Source organism: Carcharhinus amblyrhynchos, chromosome 6 (genome assembly GCF_965287045.1).
Source record: "Carcharhinus amblyrhynchos chromosome 6, sCarAmb.v2.hapA, whole genome shotgun sequence".
In the NCBI taxonomy this organism is placed as follows: domain Eukaryota; kingdom Metazoa; phylum Chordata; class Chondrichthyes; order Carcharhiniformes; family Carcharhinidae; genus Carcharhinus; species Carcharhinus amblyrhynchos.
The window spans coordinates 85,864,887-85,887,044 of NC_137329.1; the positions used below are offsets into that span (position 1 = coordinate 85,864,887).

The window sequence follows — 22,158 nt, forward strand, 5'->3', positions numbered from 1 at the left end:
AAGGTGAAATCCAGGACAAAGTGCTCACAAGATCTTTGAGGACAGCTTGCAAGTCAGCCCCATCACTTCTTTGCTGAATCCAAAATTTGGCCTTAGGTTTGTAACAATATATAGACAGTTTTGAACTTCTGTGCATCTCCTCAACAAAGCCTAAAAACAAAACTCAAGGCCGGCAAGACCACACACTATATTCAGTATCCTGGCAAGCAAAATCGAATCAGCCACTCACTTGTGATTTCTTCTTATGGATGTGAATGTCTCCTCCGTCTGAACGCGTGCATACAGCACACGTTACAACATATTCCAGCTGCAGAGAGAGAGAGAGAGAGAGAGAGAGAACGTTTCACACCAATCTTTCAGCCTTATGGTAACTTGTCCAAATGTTCATCTATTACATGTGAATCAAAAGTGTTGAAAGGCTGTTCAGCAGTATGGTGCATCACAATCAAGATCAAGTCTGCCTTCACTAGAAATCCATGTTTATGCATTTTTTTAAAAAGGTGATTTTCTTCCCCCACTCCATAGTCCACTGAGCTCAGCTGTAGTGACTCCGCTGCTGCCCTGACTTGTGTCAGTTAATTCAGTATAATTTGACGTTTGAACCTCTCACTCTGCTGTGTCAGTACCAGAGCTGCAAGTGTTCTTATTAGAGTTATCTCTGATCTCTTCATTGACCCAAATTAACTGTGAAGCTGAATCTATTATCAGACGTTTTGAATGGGGTGAAGCTATGTGGGAGATTGGTTCATTTGAAGCAACGTTAGAGATTGAGCTATATTCCCTGCCCTCCAGCCTGCACAAAAATGGAAATGTTGCTAATGGCGACAGAGAGAAAAGGCAGTTTGTGAAGAGTTTGTCCTCCAGTACCTCCCATCGGATCAGGAGGTTTACAGCATCCAGCTCCAGTGTCAGTGTCCCTCTTTCCTCAGTCACATTTGATTTGGGGGGACGGAGTGGGCAACTGACAAACAAAATATTCCAGAAAAATTGACAATTGGCCCAGGGGACCTGAGTTCAAATCCCACCATGACAAATGGTGAAATTTGAATTCTATAAAAAATCTGGAATTAAAAGTCAATAATGACCATGAAACTATTGTCGATTGTCGTAAAAACCCATCTGGTTCATTAATGTCCTTTCAGGAAGGAAATCTGTTTTCATTACCTGGTCTGGTCTATATGCCACCCCAGACGCACATCCCATGAACAAATAAAAAAAAACTCACAAAGTGAAACAATCAAATTAAAATAAATCAATTCAACAGATTTCAAAGAAAATCCAGACAACATGAATGGATTTCATCCTTCCCGTTAATAGTTTTTCTTTAATTGCAATTTTGTAATTTTTTCAAACAGTCAGAATTCAATTTTCTTGCTTTTACTTGGAAAAGTGAACACTGTAAGGCACACCTAATGGTATAGTAGGAATACAAGTGCCACATGACTGTGTAGAGGTGGCAGCACGTATCACTATGTATCCCCCAGAAGCAGGAAAGAAAAAGGTAGGCTTTACCACAAATTGACTGATTACACAAATCCAATTTCACAATTTTTCATTTTTGGATTTAAATTTGTACCCTCTGGCTTGTTAATAGGACACCGTATCCACTTAAGCTCCTCTACGTGAACTGATGGTTCCTGTCAAACATGTCTCTCCCAACTTTAATCATTTAAAATCCTTTTCTTAAAAAAAAACGACCATACTGTTTATTTAGTGGGCAGAATTCTGCACCCCCCAGTGGTTAGTTTCATTGACTAATCCAGTCCCTAGGGTGAAGATTATAACTGAGATACTCTTCACTTCATAAACCAGGAGTTCCTGTTAACTCCTGTGAGATAAAAAGATTTCAAAAGTTTATTTATTTACATCAAAGCTTGAAAGGAAATGTCAATTTATGTCAGTGATGAAAGAATAGAGCCAAGCTCTTCACCTCAAGACAAGAGAGACTGGGATTTTTCTGCCCAAAGAGAAGGGAAGGTTAAGGGGAAATATAATTAAAGCATTCAAATGTGGAAGGCACCGGAAAGTAAATATGGAAAAATGGTTTTAAGTGACAGGAGGATTGGCAGCCAGAACACAGGCTACAACAGCTAGCAAAAGACCAGAGGGACTATAAGCGTTTATAATGTGTCACTATGATCTGTAGTACAATTAAAGGGTGCTGGAAGCTGATGGAACTGGTGGTTTCAAAAGGAAATTGAATATATACTTAAAAAAAAATCTAAACGGCTATGAGGAAAGTCAGAGTAATTGGATAGATCTTTCAAAAGAGCCAACACAGGCTCAGTAGGCTGAATGGCCTCCTTCTGTGCTGTCAAATGGCCTGTAATTTGATGTTAAAATTACAGCAAGGTAAATGTGCATAAATGACTACCAGTACCAATGTTATAGCAACCTAAAGTGACTGTGGATACACAGTTAAAAGGTGGAAATCCAAGGATTGTTGTCTGTCTCATTGTTTGCTTTGCTAGAATGTTATCTTGCTGTTTGCCTCACTACTGAAATAAGTGACTTCATGCTGTTTAATGCACGTGCCTGGTAGATGCAAACAACATTGCCACACAATGTTGTATTGCCATTTCAATCCAAGGCTTAATGTAGTGTGTCAATTGTCTAAAACTAGGGGGCACAGTTGGAGGATAAGAGGTAAACCTTTTAGAACTGAGGGGAGGAGAAATTTCTTCATCCAAAAGAGTGCTGAATGTGTGGAATTCACTGCCACAGAAAGTAGTTGAGGCCAAAACATTGTTTGATTTCAAGAAGAAATTAGATAAAGCTCTAGGGCCGTAAGGGATCAAGGGATATGTTGGGGGGAAGCGGTGGTGGAAAGGTGGAATTCAGGATATTGAATTCGATGATCAGCCATGATCGTAATGAATGGTGGAGAAGGCTTGAAGGGCCGAATGGTCTACTGCTTCTAGTTTCTAGCTGTCAAGCCACCTCTCTGGCACTGAAATTAATGACTACAAGTGTTGTGCCTCATACTTTCAGATTTTAAATGACGTTGGAGATTTAAAATTGTAATGGTTTTCAAAATGACTTCCCCTTTGTCTTTCCTTTCTTAATCCAACCTTGTTTTCATGCTCTCTTTATTTCTCTACCTGATTGGACAGGTATTATTGGGCATCAAATTCATCCACTCTTACTTGTACTTTCCCAGTCACATCATGCACGATTAATTTTACAATCTTTCAGTCTGATTGGTTAAGGAGTTGCACAGTTGCTTGTCTTATCCATTCCAGTTTCGCCTCTCTAGATTCACTCCTACAGCAAATTACAATCACTAAATTCAGATTAACTATCAAAAATTGAGCTGTCACTAGAGGGTGCTCCAGTTTAGCGGTAATCAGTGTGTGAAATCATAGCAAGTGCTAAAGATTCTCGAGAAATTTGTCCCAATTGTGAGACTCAAAAGAGGAAGCAAAAGGAAGAACTTGTATTGGTTTACATTGTCATGGCCCTGTTCCTATGGAACTAACAGGATATTAACAAATGTGTAAATCTATCAAAATTTTGTCCTCCTCATTTATAATGTTAGTGAAGGAAACAGCATCTTATATAAAGGCTAGAGCTTAAACTGTTATTCAGTTATTCAACCAGAAGGACAGAGCCAAGCCTAACCTGTCTTCCATTTATGTTCCCATATACAGGCTTTCAGCAGAAATCACTAAACAGTAATCAGGACAGGAAAAAACAAACCTTACTCAACCATTATCACATCCCAAAACGCCTGACAGCAATTAATTACTTCTAATGTTCAACTTTTCTTCAATAAACAAGTTCTAGGAGCAGGAACAAAAGCAGAAACAAAAGCAGAAAATACTAGAAAATCTCAGCAAATCAGAGAGCATTGTGGAGAGAGAATAGAGCTAGCATTGAGAGATGAAGGGTCATCTAGATTTGAAATGTTAGCCCTATTCTCTCCACAGATGCTGTCAGACGTGTTGAGATCTAACAGAGTTTTCTGTTTTTGCTTCAGATTCCAGCATCCGCATTACTATGCATTTATCCAGGAGCTGGAACCCTGGTTGACTCTCTCCTCCCTAGCCCAGGGATATGGAGACCAATTTTAGAACCCCATTAAATCAGTTTACTGAATGCAGACTAAACTTTACAATCTGTCTGGCCTGTCCCACCTCACTATCCCAACAAACACTGCATTAGTTCAATGAGACACATGAAACCCATCTTGAAATCTTTTGTGCATTTGAAATAAGAAGTAATCACTTGGCAATTGTAGAGACTTATAACACACAAAGATGTAACCAGCCAGGCCGTTGGTCAGCAAGGTTTTATTGGTTTGGAAGGCACGTTAGGTATTGTATATTGAAGATGGCACGTGACCAGTCTCACTGTACCTTCTGCAAAACGAGGTTCAGGTAAACACTCTCCTCCCAGTCAATGTCTGGGTCACCGAGACCAGGTAACTTCTTGGAATCTCTGCGGTAAACCTCAACTTCAACCTGGCAGTGCAAGAGGAGACAGAGGAAAAGAAAAATTTCACACTTAATATTTCCACATCAGATCAGCAGAGTTAACTGATTCACAGTAACTACAGGAGGCAAACACTGTTTTATTTTCACATCAGCTCCTGGCTTTTCGACTAATATTTTCGGGGATCCAAATAGGAATTTACAGAAAATCATGACAGGAATTGTGAAGGATGAGCTGGTGGCTGTACAGATAGGTGAGAATACAATGTGGAATGGTACAAAATAATAGTTGAGCGATAAGACAGAAGAAACTCAATTTAAAATTAATACAATTTCTAAAGAGACTGGAGGAACAGCAAGACCTTGTTGTACAATATAGGGATCATTTAAGGTTGGCGGTACAAACAAAACCCTTGGTTTTGTTCAAGACAAGTGGAGTACAAAAGCAGAGAGTAATTTTGAACTTGTACAAGGCCTTGATTAAGCCGCAAATTGAAACCTTTTAACACCTCACTTTAGGATGGAGGTAACACATTGAAATAAGCGCAGTGGGGACTCCCAGGGTGGTCAGTTATAGCTATGAAGAGAAATTTGAAGTTAATTTTCCCTCTATCGCTATGAAAATTACAGCCTGACAAGGATTATAACAAAGATGTAAATAACAATATGTTGTTTCCATTAGTTGTCAAGTTGATAATAAGAAGATAGAGAAAATAAACTGTGCCTGTCCTTACTTTTCTTATTTAGGTTAATGAAAACCAAAAGTATAATTCCGCCATAGAGTAATTCGCTCCAAAGGACCTTTAATTAGTTTCTTACAATACCAAACTTTATTATAGATTTATAATTCTTCATAGAAGTGATTCAGAACCCTCAGATTCCCACTTTATCATCACACGCAGGTATTGATTTGTTCTGTACACTTTTTGAACCAGGTCCAGTTCTAGCCATTTAACATGTTCTTTACATATTCTGCTAAACTGCTATCATTTTTAAATGTGACAAAAAAGAATCCAATTCCCAATGTTACAAAGAAAATATCAATGTTCATGGGCTTTCCCTTTATCCAACATAGGGAGAAAGACTCCCCAAAAACACATTAATACTGATGAGTGTGTCATTGCCTACACAGGGTCTTTCCTCCAGCCAACACCACACATCTTGCCTTATTGCCTTTGGAACTCACAAGCTACTTATGATAGAAATAAACTGCTCATTGGTGCATTGCAAACAGCCTTATTTGGAGTGAGCCCATTTTAATACAAATGATTAACAGATTTTATTCAGGACATTACCTGTACATTTTACCTCAGATCAGACATTGATGCTTTAGTTTGTAGGTTTTTATAACTAATCAGTTGAAGGTTCTGTTTCTGCTGGTCTGACTGGCTTATGGAGACCTTACAGTTCAAGAAAATAGCAGGGAGCTACAAAAACATCAAAAATAAATCTACAAAGTTTATGTTTTTTAATCTCACAATACCTACTTTCATCATTCCTTTAATGGCTCTTATGAGGAATACTTCACCACTCAGGACAAAGCAGTCCACTTGATTGGCACCCCATCCACAAACATCCAATCCCTCCACTACTGATGCTCAGTAGCAGCAGTATGTACCATCCACAAGATGTACTGCAGGTTCTCATCAAGGCTCCTTAGATAGCACTTTCCATACCCACAACCGTTATCTAGAAGTACAATGAAGCCCACATTCCTTGAATAAATAAAAAACTATATTTATCACCCAAAGGCACCCTGTCAAAGTATCCATTTAAGTTACCCAATCACAGAAGCGCAACTGTTGAAGTTTAATCAGTCCTAAGCTGACACCCATACATACAGAAGGAATTTTTGGATAATGTAACACCTTTCCCGTTCTTGAGATCAACTAACTCAGAGCTGCCACCAAATGAGTCCGTCTGGCTCAATTTCACACAAAGTAATTGACCCAATCAGATCACTCACTAGCAACACCCACCTCCACCCCTCAGCCCTTTTGCCAACCATTAAGTTCTAAACATCTATTTTTCATCCTGTAGAGGATCCACTAGCAAGTCTCCCCTAAAAAAAAATGCTCAAAATCATAGCATCCTCTAGCTAATTGTCATATTATCCTGGCTACAGACTTCACTGAGCAACTGGAAGAGATTTCTCTTGCTCGGGTTGTACAAGGCGATTTCTCCTCTGCTCTTTATTCGGAAGGGGTCCAAGATATGACCTGGTTGGCAGCAGGAAATTCAGAGCTGGAGCGTCAATGCAGCTTGAAGAAAATCAACATGGAAAGTGGGAGTGGGATAGTACAGTTGTGGTTTGATCAAGTGACTTTAGAGGAGATTTGATGTCAAGCTTTGAAAGTGATGTGACTAGTCTGCAAGGTCAATCCAACTCCATTTCTCTAACTGATTCACTGAATAAACAAATCTGCTCCAGTCAGAGGCATAAAGAAAGCTCTTCAATTGGCTGGAGCAATGAATAGAAGAGAGATGAGGAGAAGGGACATTTGGTGGAAGAGGAACTTACTTTTAAAGAAGTATGAAAAATGAAGTGGGGTCCTGAGCATCAAGGTGGCACAGTGGTTTGTTCTGTGCCTCAGTGCTAGGGACCCAGGTTTGATTCCCAGCTTGGGAAACGTGTGTCCAAGCTCGGTGTGGAGTTTGCACATTCTCCCTGTGTCTGCATGGGTTTCCTCCAGGTGCTATAGTTTCCTCCAATACTCCAAAGATGCGCAGGTTAGGTTGATTGGCCACGCTAAATTGCCTCTTGGTGTCAGGGCACCTAGCAGGGTAAATACGTGGTATTACGGGGACCTGGGTGGGGGTTGTTGTTGGTGCAGACTTAATGGGCCAACAGGTCTCCTTCTGCACTGTAGGCATTTTATCAATGTGAATCATTAACAGAATCATACCTCAATCACTGCAGTATCGCACACTGTACCACTTACTGAGCTGGAAAGGGTAGTAATGCCTCCAGTGCATTTATATCCTTCCTTAAATAAGGAAGTCAAAACAGTCCATAATATTCGAGATGTGGTCTCACCAACGTCTTGTTTAACTGAAACATAGCGTACGTTATGTTCAATTCCTCTTCTAACAAAGGATAGCATTCCATTAAATTAATTAATTGCTGCTTTTGCATACAAACATCTTGTGACTCAGTGTACCAAAACACCTAAATTCCTCTGCTGACATTACCACCGCTTCCTTTCCCTTTTTGCCTGTATCTCCCAAATATTGAGTACCTTTAGATATTCAGTTTCCAGCCTTGGTCATCCTGCAGTCATATCTCCATATTCAAATTATATCATGCCTATTTATATGGCCCTGCTGGGGCACAGACTGTCCACCTTGTACAGGACCTATCTTCCTCAGAATCAGTCCTAATACCTCGGGAATCCAAATCCCTCCCTCCTGCCACACATTTATCTGCTCTATTCACCTCTTCCCGGTCTCTTGGCTCTAGGAGTAATCCTGAGATGACTACTCTGGAGACCCTGCTTTGTAATTTCTTTTCTAGCTCCCCATGTTCTGCTTTCAGGATCTTATCCCTCTTCTTACCTATGTCATTGGCCCTGATGTGGACCACAGGACAACTGGCTGTTCACCCCTCAGAATGATTTATCAGTTAAGGGGGAGGGGGGCATCGTTAGGCAGTAATCAGTGGATGGCTTCTTTGCCCATGTTTGATCCGATGCCACAAAATTTCTTGGCATCGGCAGTGAATTTTGGACACCCAGGACCATTCCCTCCATACCACTGTGCTGCCAATTCTGGTGCGCCTGACTTGCCAGTGGGATGAAACATACCCAGGAATGGTGATGGAGGACTCTGGGACATTAGCTGGAAGATATAATTTGGTGAGTCTGATTACATCAGGCCGGTGCTCGACTAATCTGTCAACAGCTTGCCAAATTTGGAGCATTTCTCCACATATTAGTGAGGATGATTTTGCAGGGTTGACTGGGCAGAGTGTGCCTTTGTCATTTCCAATGCCTAGCTCAACGTGAGAAGGTCAGTGCAATTTTATTCTTATTCTACAATAACTTGCATGAAAATAAAAAGACCACAACATTTGTGGAGCAGCACAGACTATTTGTACATGGTTGAGTGACACTTCTGCTCAGGCTACTGCTGGAGCTCTATTCTTCAATAAATTCAGCAGCTACCAGGCATATTCTGGTTTCCGTGGAAACAAACACACCACCTCCACTCTGCAGGAACAGCATCCAGCCAGCCAGACAGCGGAGGCTGTGCTTCAGAGGTTGCAGATTCTACTGAATGGCAATCATTAGTTCAAGTGAGCTGTTCAATTGAAGGCAGGTGACTGTCCTTAAAAAGAAAACATTTCAGAGTAGTAACTCACATCCAAGTGATGGCAGAAGAAATGTAAAAGATGTGTTTTAAAATCATTCTACCCGCCCCAGCCTCCCGTCTCCTCTTCTGGGAAGCACAGTGGTTAGAACTGCTGCTTCACAGCGCCAGGGACCCGGGTTCGATTCCTGGCTCGGGTCACTGTGTGGAGTTTGCACATTCTGCCTGTGTCTGCGAGGGTTTCCTCCGGGTGCTCTAGTTTCCTCCCACAGTCCAAAGATGTGCTGGTTAGGTGCATTGGCCATGCTAAATTCTCCCTCAGTGTATCCGAACAGGAATTCCTGGGAATAAATCCTCATTTCCCATCACCAGAGTATGACAGTGCACACATTGTCAACTTTGCATTGTCCTGAGATAAAATTTGATTGCTGAAATTATGCACCAAGTTAACATGAATCCCCTAATCTTCAGCGCTTGTTCTTCCATTATCTGATCATGTGACTTAGGTCAACGGTTAGAATTGGCAAATTTCAGCTAATTACAGAACCTTGCAGCTCCTCTGCTAGAAGAATTAAATGTGTAATACCTTGCTTACCGTCTTCATGATAGACATTCAGCATTTAACTTGTACTCGAGATTTCACCCAGCAATAGAGTCTTCAGCCTTCATCTCGAATGGTTCAATCAGCAGGACATATTCTTTGACCCTGGACCTCTATCACTGAGACGTTCCGTGGAACTACCCTCTGTCTACAAGACTTGAGTTACTGGAAGTTAAGGGAACCCTTTGAGAATGCCAACCAGTAGAACATCTTCCAGTCATAGAACAGTTTACAGTACAGAAGCTGGCCATTTGGCCCATCAAGTCAGTTTGGCTACCTATGGGAGGGATGCAACTAATGCCACTCTCCCACCTGAAGCATTCAAAACATGCAACTTCCTCTAAAGGACCGGAACCATTCATGATTGCTTTACCTATCCCAACAAAAGGACAGATTGTGAAGCTTGTACGTTATCTCCTGGTTAGAAAACGTGCTGGATTGTTAACACGGATGCCATCATCTCATGTGAGAACACCATCCACCAGGTACATACTGTTGCGACTAGGCCAACATTGTCTACCTGATACGCTGCAGGAAAGGATGTCCCGAAGCATGGTACACTGGGGAGACCATGCAGATGCTATAACAAATGATGAATGAACATCATTCAACAATCACCAGACAGGAGTGTTCCTTTCCAGTCGGGGAACACTTCAGCAGTTCATGGGCATTCAGCCTCTGATCTTCGGGTTAGCATTCTCCAAGGCAGCCTTCACAACACACAACAATACAGAATTGCTGAGCAAAAACCGATAGCCAAGTTCTGCACGCATGAGGATGGCCTCAACTGGGATCTGGGGTTCATGTCACGCTATCTGTAACCCCCATGACTTGTCTGGGCTTGCAAAACCTCACTAACTGTCCTGGCTGGAGACAATACACATCTCTTTAACCTGTGCTTGGCCCTCTCTCCACTCACGTTGTCTGTATTTTTAAGACTTGATTACCTGTAAAGACTTGCATTCCAACCATTATCTTGTAAATTGAGTTTGTGTCTGTATATGCCCTGTTTGTGAACACAGCTCCTCACTCACCTGAAGCAGGAGTCTGAGACTTCAAATGCTTGTGCTGCCAAATAAACCTGATGGACTTTAACCTGATGTTGTGAGACTTCATACTGTGCTTGCCCCTGTCCAACACTGGCATCTCCACATCACAGACAATGTTAGCCACAACTGACTAGCTATATCACAAAAAGGTAACACTGTGCAAATTGTACTTCATCTCTTCATTGTGAAACAAGTATATATCCAGTCCAGACTGATGGGAAACTGATTTTCCTCTGTGGGAGTGGTGTAAGCAAATCATCTTGCCTCAGCTGTCTGTATTTGTAATGTCAGACCATCATAAGAAACAAGCAAGAATTGACCATTTGACCCATTGAGCTTGCTCCATCATTCAGCAAGTTCATAGTTGATCAGGCTTGACCTTGATTGCACTTTTCTGCCTGCCCCACATAATACGTGGCTTCCTTGTCAATCAAAGATCTCCAATATATTCAATGAGGCAGCCTCCACTGCTCTCTGTGGAAGAGAATTCCAAACACTGACCACTCTTTCAGGAAAGCAATTCCTCATCTTCTCTGTCTTAAATGGGAGACAACAGTGCCCCCTAGTTCTAGATTCCCTCATGAGGTGAAGCATCTTCTCAGCAACTACCCGGTCAACCACCGCCCCCAGAATCTTTGACATTTCAATAAGATCACCTCTCATTCATCTAAACATGAATGAGTATAGAGCTAGGCCCAACCTGCTCAACTTTTCCTCACAAGACAACCCCCTCATTTCAGGAATCTTCTCTAGTGGACCTTTGCTGAACTGCTTCCACTGTAAGTATACTCCTTAATTATGGAGACGAAAACTGCACAAAACAGTTGGTGTGGTCTCACCAATGCCCTGTAGAGATGTAGCAAGACCTCCCTACTTTTATAGCCCATCCCCTGGGCTAGCCATATAAATACTGTGGCAACCAAAGCAAGTTACTGACTAGGAATCCCGTGGCAGATAACTCACTTCCTGATTTCCCAAAGCCTGTCCACCATCTATAATGCCTAAGTCAGGAGTGTGATGGAATATTCTCCTCTTGCCTTGATGGGTGCAGCTCCAACGAACTTAAGAAGCTCAACACCATCCAGGACAAAGCACCCCTCCTTCCACAAGCATTCACTCCCTCTCTCGACAAATAGTAGTAGCGTGTATGCCATTTACAAAATGTACTGCAGGAATGCACCAAGGTTCTTTAGGCAACACCTTCCAAACCCACAACCACTACCATCTAAAGGGACAAGGGCAGCAAATACCTGGGAATACCACCACCTGGAAATTCCCCTCCAAGTACTCACTATCCTGACTTAGAAATGTATCACCATTCCTTCACTGTCGCTGGGTCACAATCCCGGAACTGCCTCTCTAACTGCAATGTGGATATACCAGCACCACATGGTCTGTAGCAGTTTGAGAAGGCAGCTCAGAACCACCTTCTCAAGGACAATTAAAGATGGGTGATAAACGCTGGCCTAGCCAGCGATGCCCAGATCCCAGGACGAATGAATATAAAAAAAAACTTCCTGCAGATGTGGTGACTGTGGATCACTCAGGCGTCCACCAACTCTCAGTCAACACATCACTGCCCTTCCCTCATCGTTTTGTACTTACTGCTGAAAAAATATCAGGTTTCGAATATCACAATTATCTATAGTTATATTCTGGAGTTTAACAAATTGTGCTATTAATTTAATACTTAAATCACCCCAAAACTATTTGTTTAAATATGACGGGTGTGAGAAACAGGAACGTCCCAGCGATGTTCCCCTTTTAAAGAAGTGAAAATATTCATGCACTGGGTCAGCTAGTGAGACCAATAACCATAGAAACCATCTGAACAACCCTCAGCTACAAAATAACATGGTAGCAAAAAATATGACTAGTGAGAGAACAAAAAAACCTTTCAGCACAATATGTGTATTTTGAAGCTTGAATACATTTATTAGGAAAACTACACATTTTCCAGCGCTAAATGATTACAATTCAAAATGGAACTAATTAAAATCGATGAGGGCGAATTGTAGCCATTGCACTGTTCATGAATAATTATTAGAGCGCACTTATTCCCTGGGCAATTACCACAAGAGTTGGATTCTCTGCACTATTGAATAAATTGCTGCTTTTACTGGATGGGGGCACAGCGTAAGGGAGCTGTTTCCACGCAGGGTCTTCCGCTGGAATTAACCTTGATTGCTGTCTAGCTGTGCCCACAACTTTAATCAGCAGGGAAATTTCACCGCAGATGCTGGACCCGCTTTATATTAAATAAAAGGCAAACAGTCAAAGCGCGCACCGTTTGCGTGGTGGTCAGTGTTCAGAGTAGAACGAGGGAAATAGATGCCCTAGAAACCATCCTGGAGTTATTTTCATGACACAAGTGGAAATTGTTGACCCAGTTCTATCATCTAGTATAAAATCAAACTATTTACTCATCATCCACATATCTGCTGCTTGATAGATGGAGCACCACAGCGTGACATGTTATCAGCAAGTGCTGATATCACTCGTCCCACTCTGTAATTTGCTTCAATATTCGCAAGTTGTTGGTGCCAGATTTAAATGAGGGGAAAAGAAGAAATCACTATTCTGCTTTATGGCTCAATGACTTTTAAGTGAAGGTAATGTTTAAAAAAAAACACACTTGAAATGCCATAATCTTTCAATGTAAAGCCGTTAGATTACTACACAGAGATACACAGTTTCCCTGAACAGGTTGACAACCTGCCACAATTACTCTGGGATCTTCAGAAATTAAAGAGTTTTAAAGTTTAAAGTTAAAATTTCTTTAGTAGTGTCACAAATAGGCTTACATTAACACTGCAATGAAGTTACTGTGAAAATCCCCTAGTGGCCACACTCCAGCACCTGTTCGGGTACACTGAGGGAGAATTTAGCACGGCCAATGCACCTAACCAGCACATCTTTCAGACTGTGGGAGGAAACTTACATTCACAGTGAAAAATACAACACAATTATTATGTCATCATTCATGAGTCTGAGTGATGAATATCAGAAGGAAAGTGGACTCATCATTAGTCATTCTATTTGGATGAATGCTGGGACACAATTTTCAGATTCTAAAAATGGTGTGATGTGGAATATTCCTTTGCAAATAATTGCAAGAACAGGCATAATCACAACGTAAGGTTTAGGCACCACACCATTGTGCTTACTTCCACAAAAGAGCCCAACAACTGAAGCACAGGATTGACAAGTTGTTCAGTTCGTTGAGTTCACTTCTTTCAAAAAGCAGCAGAGATAACTTTCGTTCTGATTAAACATCCCAATGTGCTTCACAGGAACAGAATCCAACAGATTCAGACAAGTCTGCAGGGCTGGTGAGGCACTAAAAAAAAACAGACCTGCACATGGACGGTCAAGAAATAGCTGAGGTATTAACAAGTGCTTTGCATCTGTCTTCACAAAAGAAGATTTTACCCAGTCCAGCATTAGAGAGGAGGTAACTGGTTCTCTAGCAGAATTTACAATTGAGGGAGGGACTTGTTAGAAATGTTATCTTTTCTTAAAATAGATAAGGTAGCAAATGGATGAGAAGCATCCAAGCATACTAAATGGAGGTGAGTGTGGGAATTTAAGAGGCACTGGTGATAATTTTCCAATCTTCTTTAGACACAGTGGTGGTACTAGAGGACTGAAGAATTGCAAATGTTACACAAATGTTTAAAAATGGGTGCAAGAGTAATGCAGGCAACAGCAGACCACGCAGTTTGACTGGGAAACTTGGGAACTATACTTCAGGATAAAATTAACAGTAACTTAGACAGGTGCAGGATAAGTAAGAAAAACAAGAATGGATTCATTAAGGGAAAACCATGTTCATCTAACTTGCTAGAGTTTTTTTGTGGAGGTAACACTGAAGGTTCATAAGGGTAATGATGTTGATGTGATGTACATGGATTTTCCAAAGGCATTTAATACAGTGCAAGACAACAGACTTATGAGCAAAATTCTAGTACCTGGAATAAAAGGGAAAGTCAGCGCTTGGATGAGAAACTGGCTGAGTGACAGGAAACAGGGAGTGGTGATAAATGTTTGTTTTTCAGACTGGAAAAAGGTTTGTAGTGAAGGTCCCCAGGGGTCAGCGTTGGGAGCCTTGCTCTTCCTGATTATATTAAACTGTGGTGTTCAGGGCACTATTTCAAAATTTGCAAATGATATTAAGATTGGAAATGCCAACAGTGAGAAGGATACCAATGTCTTTAGATCGTAGAGTTTCTTTTATATTCTGTGAACCAGTATTCCTTTGATGGGCTAGTGAGACTGAAATATGAAATTATTAATCAAAATGACACAAATATACTTCTTCATATCATTCCGGCTTGCTGTTTCCGAGGTAGTGTAAGCACATTTACTCAAACAACATGCCATTAGTACCATGTAAATCAATTACAGTTATTTGCATTTTATCTAATCAAAAGAACACAGATGTGGATTGGGCAGACAAGTGGCAGGTGAAGTTCAATGCAGAAAAGTGTGAGGCAGGAAGAATGTGGGCAGACAGTATAAACTAAAGGGAGAAACTCGAAAAGGGGCTACAGGAACAGAGTGACCTCAGTATATATGTACATAAGTCATACGTGATGGTAGCACAAATTGAGAGAGTAGTTAATGAAGCATAAAGTCATGGTGAACTTGTATATGATGTGGAGATGCCGATGTTGGACTGGGGTGAGCACAGTAAGAAGTCTCACAACACCAGGTTAAAGTCCAACAGGTTTATTTGGTAGCACAAGCTTTCGGAGCATTGCTCCTTCTTCACGTGAGTGAAAAGTTGCGTCACAAACAAGGCGTACATAGACTCGGACTCAATTTACACGATAATGGTTGTAATATGAGTCTTTTCAGGTTATCAGGTCTTTATAGGTGCAGACAATGCTGATGACACCAAGATTGGGGGAAAGGCAAATTGTGTGGAGGGTGTGGAGAGTCTGCAGAAGGATCTAGATAGGCTGGGCGAATGGGCCAGGAAATGGCAAATGGAATTTAATGTTGGCAAGTGTGAGGTGGTCCACTTTGGTAGGAAGAATGGTAGGAAGGATTATTACTTACGTGGCGAAAAACTGCAGCAGGCGACGGTGCAGAGGGACCTCGGGGTCCTTGTGCATGAGTCGCAAAAACCCAGCCTGCAGGTGCAGCAGGTGGTCAGGAAGGCGAATGGGATGCTGGCCTTCATAGCGAGGGGGATTGAATATAAAAGTAGGGAGGTCTTGCTGCAGCTGTATAGGGCATTGGTGAGGCCGCAGCTGGAGTACTGTGTGCAGTTTTGGGCGCCGCACCTGCGCAAGGATATTTTGGCCTTGGAGGGAGTGCAGAGGAGGTTTACTAGGCTGATACCGGAGTTGAGCTATGAGGAGAGGCTGAATAAACTAGGCTTGTACTCGTTAGAGTTTAGAAGAATGAGGGGAGATCTCATTGAGACGTATAAGATGATGAATGGGATGGATAGGATAGAGGTGGAAAGACTCTTCCCGCTCAAAAAAGACAGTAGGACTAGGGGGCACAGCCTCAAGATAAAGGGGGGGCGGTTCAGAACGGAGTTGAGGAGGAACTTCTTCACTCAAAGGGTGGTGAATCTCTGGAATTCTCTGCCCGTTGAAGTGGTGGAGGCTGCCTCGCTAAATATTTTTAAGAAGCGGGTTGATGGGTTTTTGATAAGAGAGGGGATTAAGGGTTATGGGGAGAGGGCGGGAAAGTGGAACTGAGCCACGACAGATCAGCCATGATCTTATTGAATGGCGGGGCAGGCTCGAAGGGCCAGATGGCCTACTCCTGCTCCTATTTCTTATGTTCTTATGTTCTTATGTTCTAATGTGAGTGGAGAGAAGATTAAGCACAGGTTAAAGAGGTGAAAATTGTCTCCAGCCTGGACAGTTAGTGAGATTTTGCAAGCCCAGGCAAGTCATGGGGTTACACATAGTATGAACTGTAGCTCTGAGGATAGATTGGTGAGCTTGGGGCTGTTGTTTTCTTTGGAGAAAAGAAGGTGGGTGAGAGGAGACTTGATATGTTTTCAAAATCCTTAGGTGTTTGGACAGAGTAAATAGTGAGAAACTGCTCCCACTCAAGACAGTATCAAAAACTAGAGGACACAGATTCAAAATAGTTGGAAAAGGCGTAAAGGTGACACGAGGAAAAAAAAATTTCCCCTAGAGGGTGGCTGGAGTCTGGAGTCTGGATCAAGCTTCCAAAGAGGGTGGTGGAGGCAGGTTTGCTTGAAGTATTTAAAAGGGTTTCTCAAAATAAAGAATGTGCAAGGTTATGGGGATTAGGCAGGGCAGTCGAAATCAGTAGAAAGTTCTTTCAGAGAGCCAGTGCTGACTCGAAGGGCCACATGGTCTCTTTCTGCATGGTAAAGATTCTGTGATTCCAGGAAGCAGTGACTCAAGCTTGTTGTTTACTGGACTTCTAAAAGGAACAGCATACCAGGAGGAAGTTACTTTTGCAGAGTCAGAAATTGTTACAGACAGCTGAAAAATCCTAAACAGCCTGCTGGAAGACTGGAGTTTTGTAAGTTACACAACTCTGCAAATGTCTGGCTGCTGGAGGATTAGGGTTTTGTTCCAGTTAATAGCCAGTAAGCCATTAACTGTGAACTGTGGCCTCAGAAAATCTCATGTAACCTGAAATTAAGTTAAATTTTTGAAATATTACTCAGGCATTCTGCTCAAATACCCTGTACACAACTGGGGTGGGGGTGGGGGGGTGATGGAATGGGTTTGATGCTTAGAGACAATTAGCATTTAATCATTTTACACAGAATCATCAGATAAATATTGCAGCCTTAAACAATGAACAAATTAAACAGCTTGTGCTGCGTGCTTTACTTTATTTTACTTCCATCAGACAAACACAGGTAATTCGGATTAAAAAAATAGACACTTTCCCCCTAGTCCTCAGGGCATTAATTGATGATCATTGGATAGGATGATAAAGATGACCTGTCAGGAACTAGAGCAAGCCTGGAACTTTACAGCTGGGCTTTCTTTGGAGGTGGGTGAACAATTTCTTCAAATGCCATCAATTGTTGCTGCATGTATGAACTCCCTTTTAATGCAAAATGATCCGACAGTGGGCCATTTGTGTTGGGGATGGGTTGGAGTCTCATCTCAGAGCATTTTTTTATTCATGCATGGGACATGAGCATCGCTGGCTGGCTAGCATTTATTGCCCATCCCTAGCTGCCCATTTCAGAGGGTAGTTGAGAATCAAACACATTGCTGTGGCTCTGGAGTCCAATGTAGGCCAGAGTAGGGAAGAACAGCAGATTTTCTTCCCTAAAGAAGATTAATTAAGGTTGGGTTGGATTTTTCTGACAACGGTTTCATTGTCATCATCAGTAGATTCTTAATTCCAAATACTTTTTAATTAATTCACATTCCATTTTCTGCTGTGGCGAGATTCGAACCCAGGTCCCAAAACTTTAGCTGAGTTTGCGGATTAATAGTCTAGCAATAATACCATCAGGCTGTTGCCTTCTCCTGATCCTCAACCTTGGCTTTCTACTTCCCTCCCAAACGGAAGGCGGAAACAACGTTGTTGTCAGTTTGCACTGAACTGAATGGGGGATACTGTGGAAGGGATGCTATCCACTTCACCACAGAGCCAGACGTTCCAGGTTCAAGTACCATCCCTGGACTGGGTGGTGAAGGAAGATGCATTCATAATGCACCAAGCAGGTTGAGTATCGATCTGCAAATCTTTTCAGCACACACTAATGGCAGCTAGTAACAGCAGGAGAGGCTGCTGCTTAGTTACGTGATGAAAAGAACATGACACTCTGCACCATTGCTCCAGACTACAACATGCATGTAAAAGTTCCTTTGTCACAGGTACTCTGTGCAGAGTGAACCGTATCAACCTGCATTAAACTGAATATATAGGAGTCAAGTGAAATGGTACAATTTCCTCCCCTAGAAGATTTTGTCAAAAGTTCTTGATTTCATAAGAACATAAGAAATAGGAGCAGGAGTAGGCCATCTGGCCCTTCGAGCCTGCCCCGCCATTCAATAAGATCATGGCTGATCTGTCGTGGCTCAGTTCCACTTTCCCGCCCTCTCCCCATAACCCTTAATCCCCTCTCTTATCAAAAACCCATCAACCCGCTTCTTAAAAATATTTAGCGAGGCAGCCTCCACCACTTCAACGGGCAGAGAATTCCAGATATTCACCACCCTTTGAGTGAAGACGTTCCTCCTCAACTCCATTCTAAACCGCCCCCCCTTTATCTTGAGGCTGTGCCCCCTAGTCCTACTGTCTTTTTTGAGCGGGAAGAGTCTCTCCACCTCTATCCTATCCATCCCATTCATCATCTTATACGTCTCAATGAGATCTCCCCTCATTCTTCTAAACTCTAAGGAGTACAAGCCTAGTTTATTCAGCCTCTCCTCATAGCTCAACCCCCTCAACTCCGGTATCAGCCTAGTAAACCTCCTCTGCACTCCCTCCAAGGCCAAAATATCCTTGCGCAGGTGCGGCGCCCAAAACTGCACACAGTACTCCAGCTGCGGCCTCACCAATGCCCTATACAGCTGCAGCAAGACCTCCCTACTTTTATATTCAATCCCCCTCGCTATGAAGGCCAGCATCCCATTCGCCTTCCTGACCACCTGCTGCACCTGCAGGCTGGGTTTTTGCGACTCATGCACAAGGACCCCGAGGTCCCTCTGCACCGTCGCCTGCTGCAGTTTTTCGCCACGTAAGTAATAGTCCTTCCTACCATTCTTCCTACCAAAGTGGACCACCTCACACTTGCCAACATTAAATTCCATTTGCCATTTCCTGGCCCATTCGCCCAGCCTATCTAGATCCTTCTGCAGACTCTCCACACCCTCCGCACAATTTGCCTTTCCCCCAATCTTGGTGTCATCAGCAAATTTCAACACCCTACACTCGGTTCCCTCCTCCATCTATATAAATGGTAAATAGCTGAGGCCCCAGCACCGACCCCTGGGGCACCCCACTAGTCACCAACCGCCAATCCGAATAGCACCCATTGACCCCCACTCTCTGCCTCCTATCTGACAACCAATCCTCTATCCACGCTAACACCCTACCCCCAACTCCATGTCCTCTGACCTTCTGCAGTAACCTCTTGTGAGGTACCTTATCAAACGCCTTCTGAAAATCCAGAAAGACCACATCCACCGGCTCTCCTCTATCCACCGCCCTAGACACATCCTCATAGAACTCCAGTAAATTTGTCAGACACGACTTCCCTTTAATGAAACCGTGTTGCGTCTGCCCTATCAAGCAATTCCCTTCAAGATGCCTCGCAATTTCCTCCTTAATGACGGATTCTAACATTTTACCTACCACAGACGTTAAACTAACCGGCCTATAATTCCCCGCCTTTTGCCTGGCACCCTTCTTAAACAACGGCGTAACATTAGCCGTTTTCCAATCTTCCGGCACTTCCCCGGAATCCAGCGACGTCTGGAAAATAACCACCAAGGCATCCACTATAACCTCCGCCATTTCTTTCAGAACCCTCGGATGCATTCCATCCGGTCCTGGGGACTTGTCCACAATCAGCCCCTCCAGTCTGTCGCGCACCACCTCTCTAGTAACAGTAATGTCATTAAGACCCTCCAGTCCTACCACCTTTCCATCGCTAACACCCAGCAAATTATTCACGTCCTCCTCCGTGAAGACAGAAACAAAAAAGTTATTCAAGACCTTAGCCATATCCCCATCCCCTACCACTAGGTCCCCTTTCTCATCCTCTAAGGGACCAACGCTCACCCTAGCCAGCCTCTTCCTTTTTATATATTTATAAAAACTCTTGCTATCCTTTTTTATATTAAGCGCTAGCCCAGCTTCATAGCTTCTTCTACCCTCCTTTATCAACTTTTTTGTCAATCTTTGTTGACATTTAAACCTTTCCCAATCCTCTTCTCGCCCACTGCTCTTAGCTACTCTAACTTCCTCCGCTTTTAATTTAACACTTTCCTTCACCTCCTTCGTTATCCACGGCTTATTACCTCTCTTCCCACTGTCCTTTTTAACCATCGGAATAAATTTCTGCTGAGCACCAAGAAAGATCTCCTTAAAGTCATTGGAGATTAATTAAATTGACCAAATTCAAAATTATACATTTGTTTGAAAAAGACAACTTTCTGGCAAATTCTTCTTGCCGCATCTTTATTTAGTTACTTAAAAGTGATAGATCAATTGGCTAAAACCGAAAGAGGAAGTCCAAAGATTGCAAAGCCAATTAACAGTGAGTTATGTGACAGAAAGGTTCAGAAGAACAAAGCATGAACTAATTTACATGGAATTTCTTTAATGTACTCCTCTGCTGGGCCTACCTGCTTTCCATCACCGCTGTCTGGACCAACAAAGGTCAGCTTTCGACGTACGTAGAACAACATATCATCCTGTCTCGAGGCCCATTTCTCCATGAAGTAAGTTGAAAACATCCAGGTCCAAAAGACAATCCGATCATCTTTGAAACAGCCTGGTAAGCAAATAAATGGTCTAAGTGGAAGTCTGATGTTGAAATGGTCAGTTTAATCAACATCTCATGTTATTGACTTGGCAGCACTCCCTCCCCTCCCTGAAATGCTGTTTGCCCTATACAACTTTTCCTCATAAGGTGGACCAAGACTAATTGAAAGCTGCATGCTCAACTAGGAATCTTTCACCAATGATGGCAAGGATTCTGCTCTGACTGTTCCCTCACTGTGAAATACTAAAATAACTTAACACATTAATTTATGAAAACACTTCTGAACATTGTGGGAGACTACCACATTAGGGAGAGTTAGCATTCACTTATTACAATACTTCAGTTTTTTTTAAACCATAAGAGGAACAGATGCAAGTTAAATTTCATAATGCACTTCCTAAAAACATGTTGCCACGTGTGGTAAGGTGTTAACTGAATGTACAACCCATAATTTCAGTTCACTTTGAATAACTATGGGACTGTTATAGATGGTCTTACAAACAGCTTAATGTTCAATCTCTATGGACAGGTCAAACCTTTGTCATCCATGTAAACTTGTGATTGGAAGCCAGAATCCTTTTGGATCCATGATAGCTATTAAAAAGGCACTCAGTTTGATTTTGAATGGAACTGCAGCAGCAATGGCTATCTGACATTTACATATGGCATGAAGGCCATCAAAACCCACGTCAATACAGAATACAAGAATGGCCTTGGCTATCCCATGGTATCAATGTCAACCTAACCAATATTTTAATATAAAAACTGTGTTTCTGATTCCATATTGGCTGTAATACAGTTTGACCAGGAGATATTCAAAAATATCTTTAAGGTTTTTTTATTCCAATACACAGAGTTTTTGCTACCAAGACCATTAGCTCAGAGCTTGGTATAAACTGTTAAATAGGTACTTGATACTAATGGGCTTTGGGTTTGCTTCTTTGAGAATACTTGTCTGTTGATTGGAGGAAGAATCCTTTTGTGTCAAACAGACTTATGTAAAGACATGTACTATATTAGAGTTGATATAGTTCTTGCAGAAAGCAAAGGGAAATGGAGATACAGTAATGTTAGAAAAGAATATTGAAACATATAGTGATGTTTCCAATTACCGGACAATGCAAGTTCCTAAACCTTCAGTAAGCAGGAAATAATAGAAGTGTGGAGGCTGATATGAGCAATGCCACAGATTCCACTGCTGAAAAGAATTATAGACACTGACAACTTCTTCACAAGCATAATCCAATTGGACCATTACAGGATTGGACTAATCCACATCTACCCATTATTATAATGTAACCAATG

General features: G+C 42.1%; 1 protein-coding gene across 2 annotated transcripts in view; it reads right to left on the minus strand.

The window, feature by feature from the left end:
- Positions 1-22,158, minus strand: part of kiaa0930 — a 75,086-nt gene that overhangs the window by 19,523 nt on the left and 33,405 nt on the right. For both annotated transcript variants that reach the window (XM_080190858.1, XM_080190856.1), the window contains exons 2-4: positions 20,714-20,862; positions 4,359-4,463; positions 230-307 (exon numbers count right to left, since the gene is read on the minus strand). In XM_080190858.1, coding sequence (XP_080046984.1) covers positions 230-307; positions 4,359-4,463; positions 20,714-20,862 — 332 coding nt within the window. The remainder of the gene's footprint in view (positions 1-229; positions 308-4,358; positions 4,464-20,713; positions 20,863-22,158) is intronic.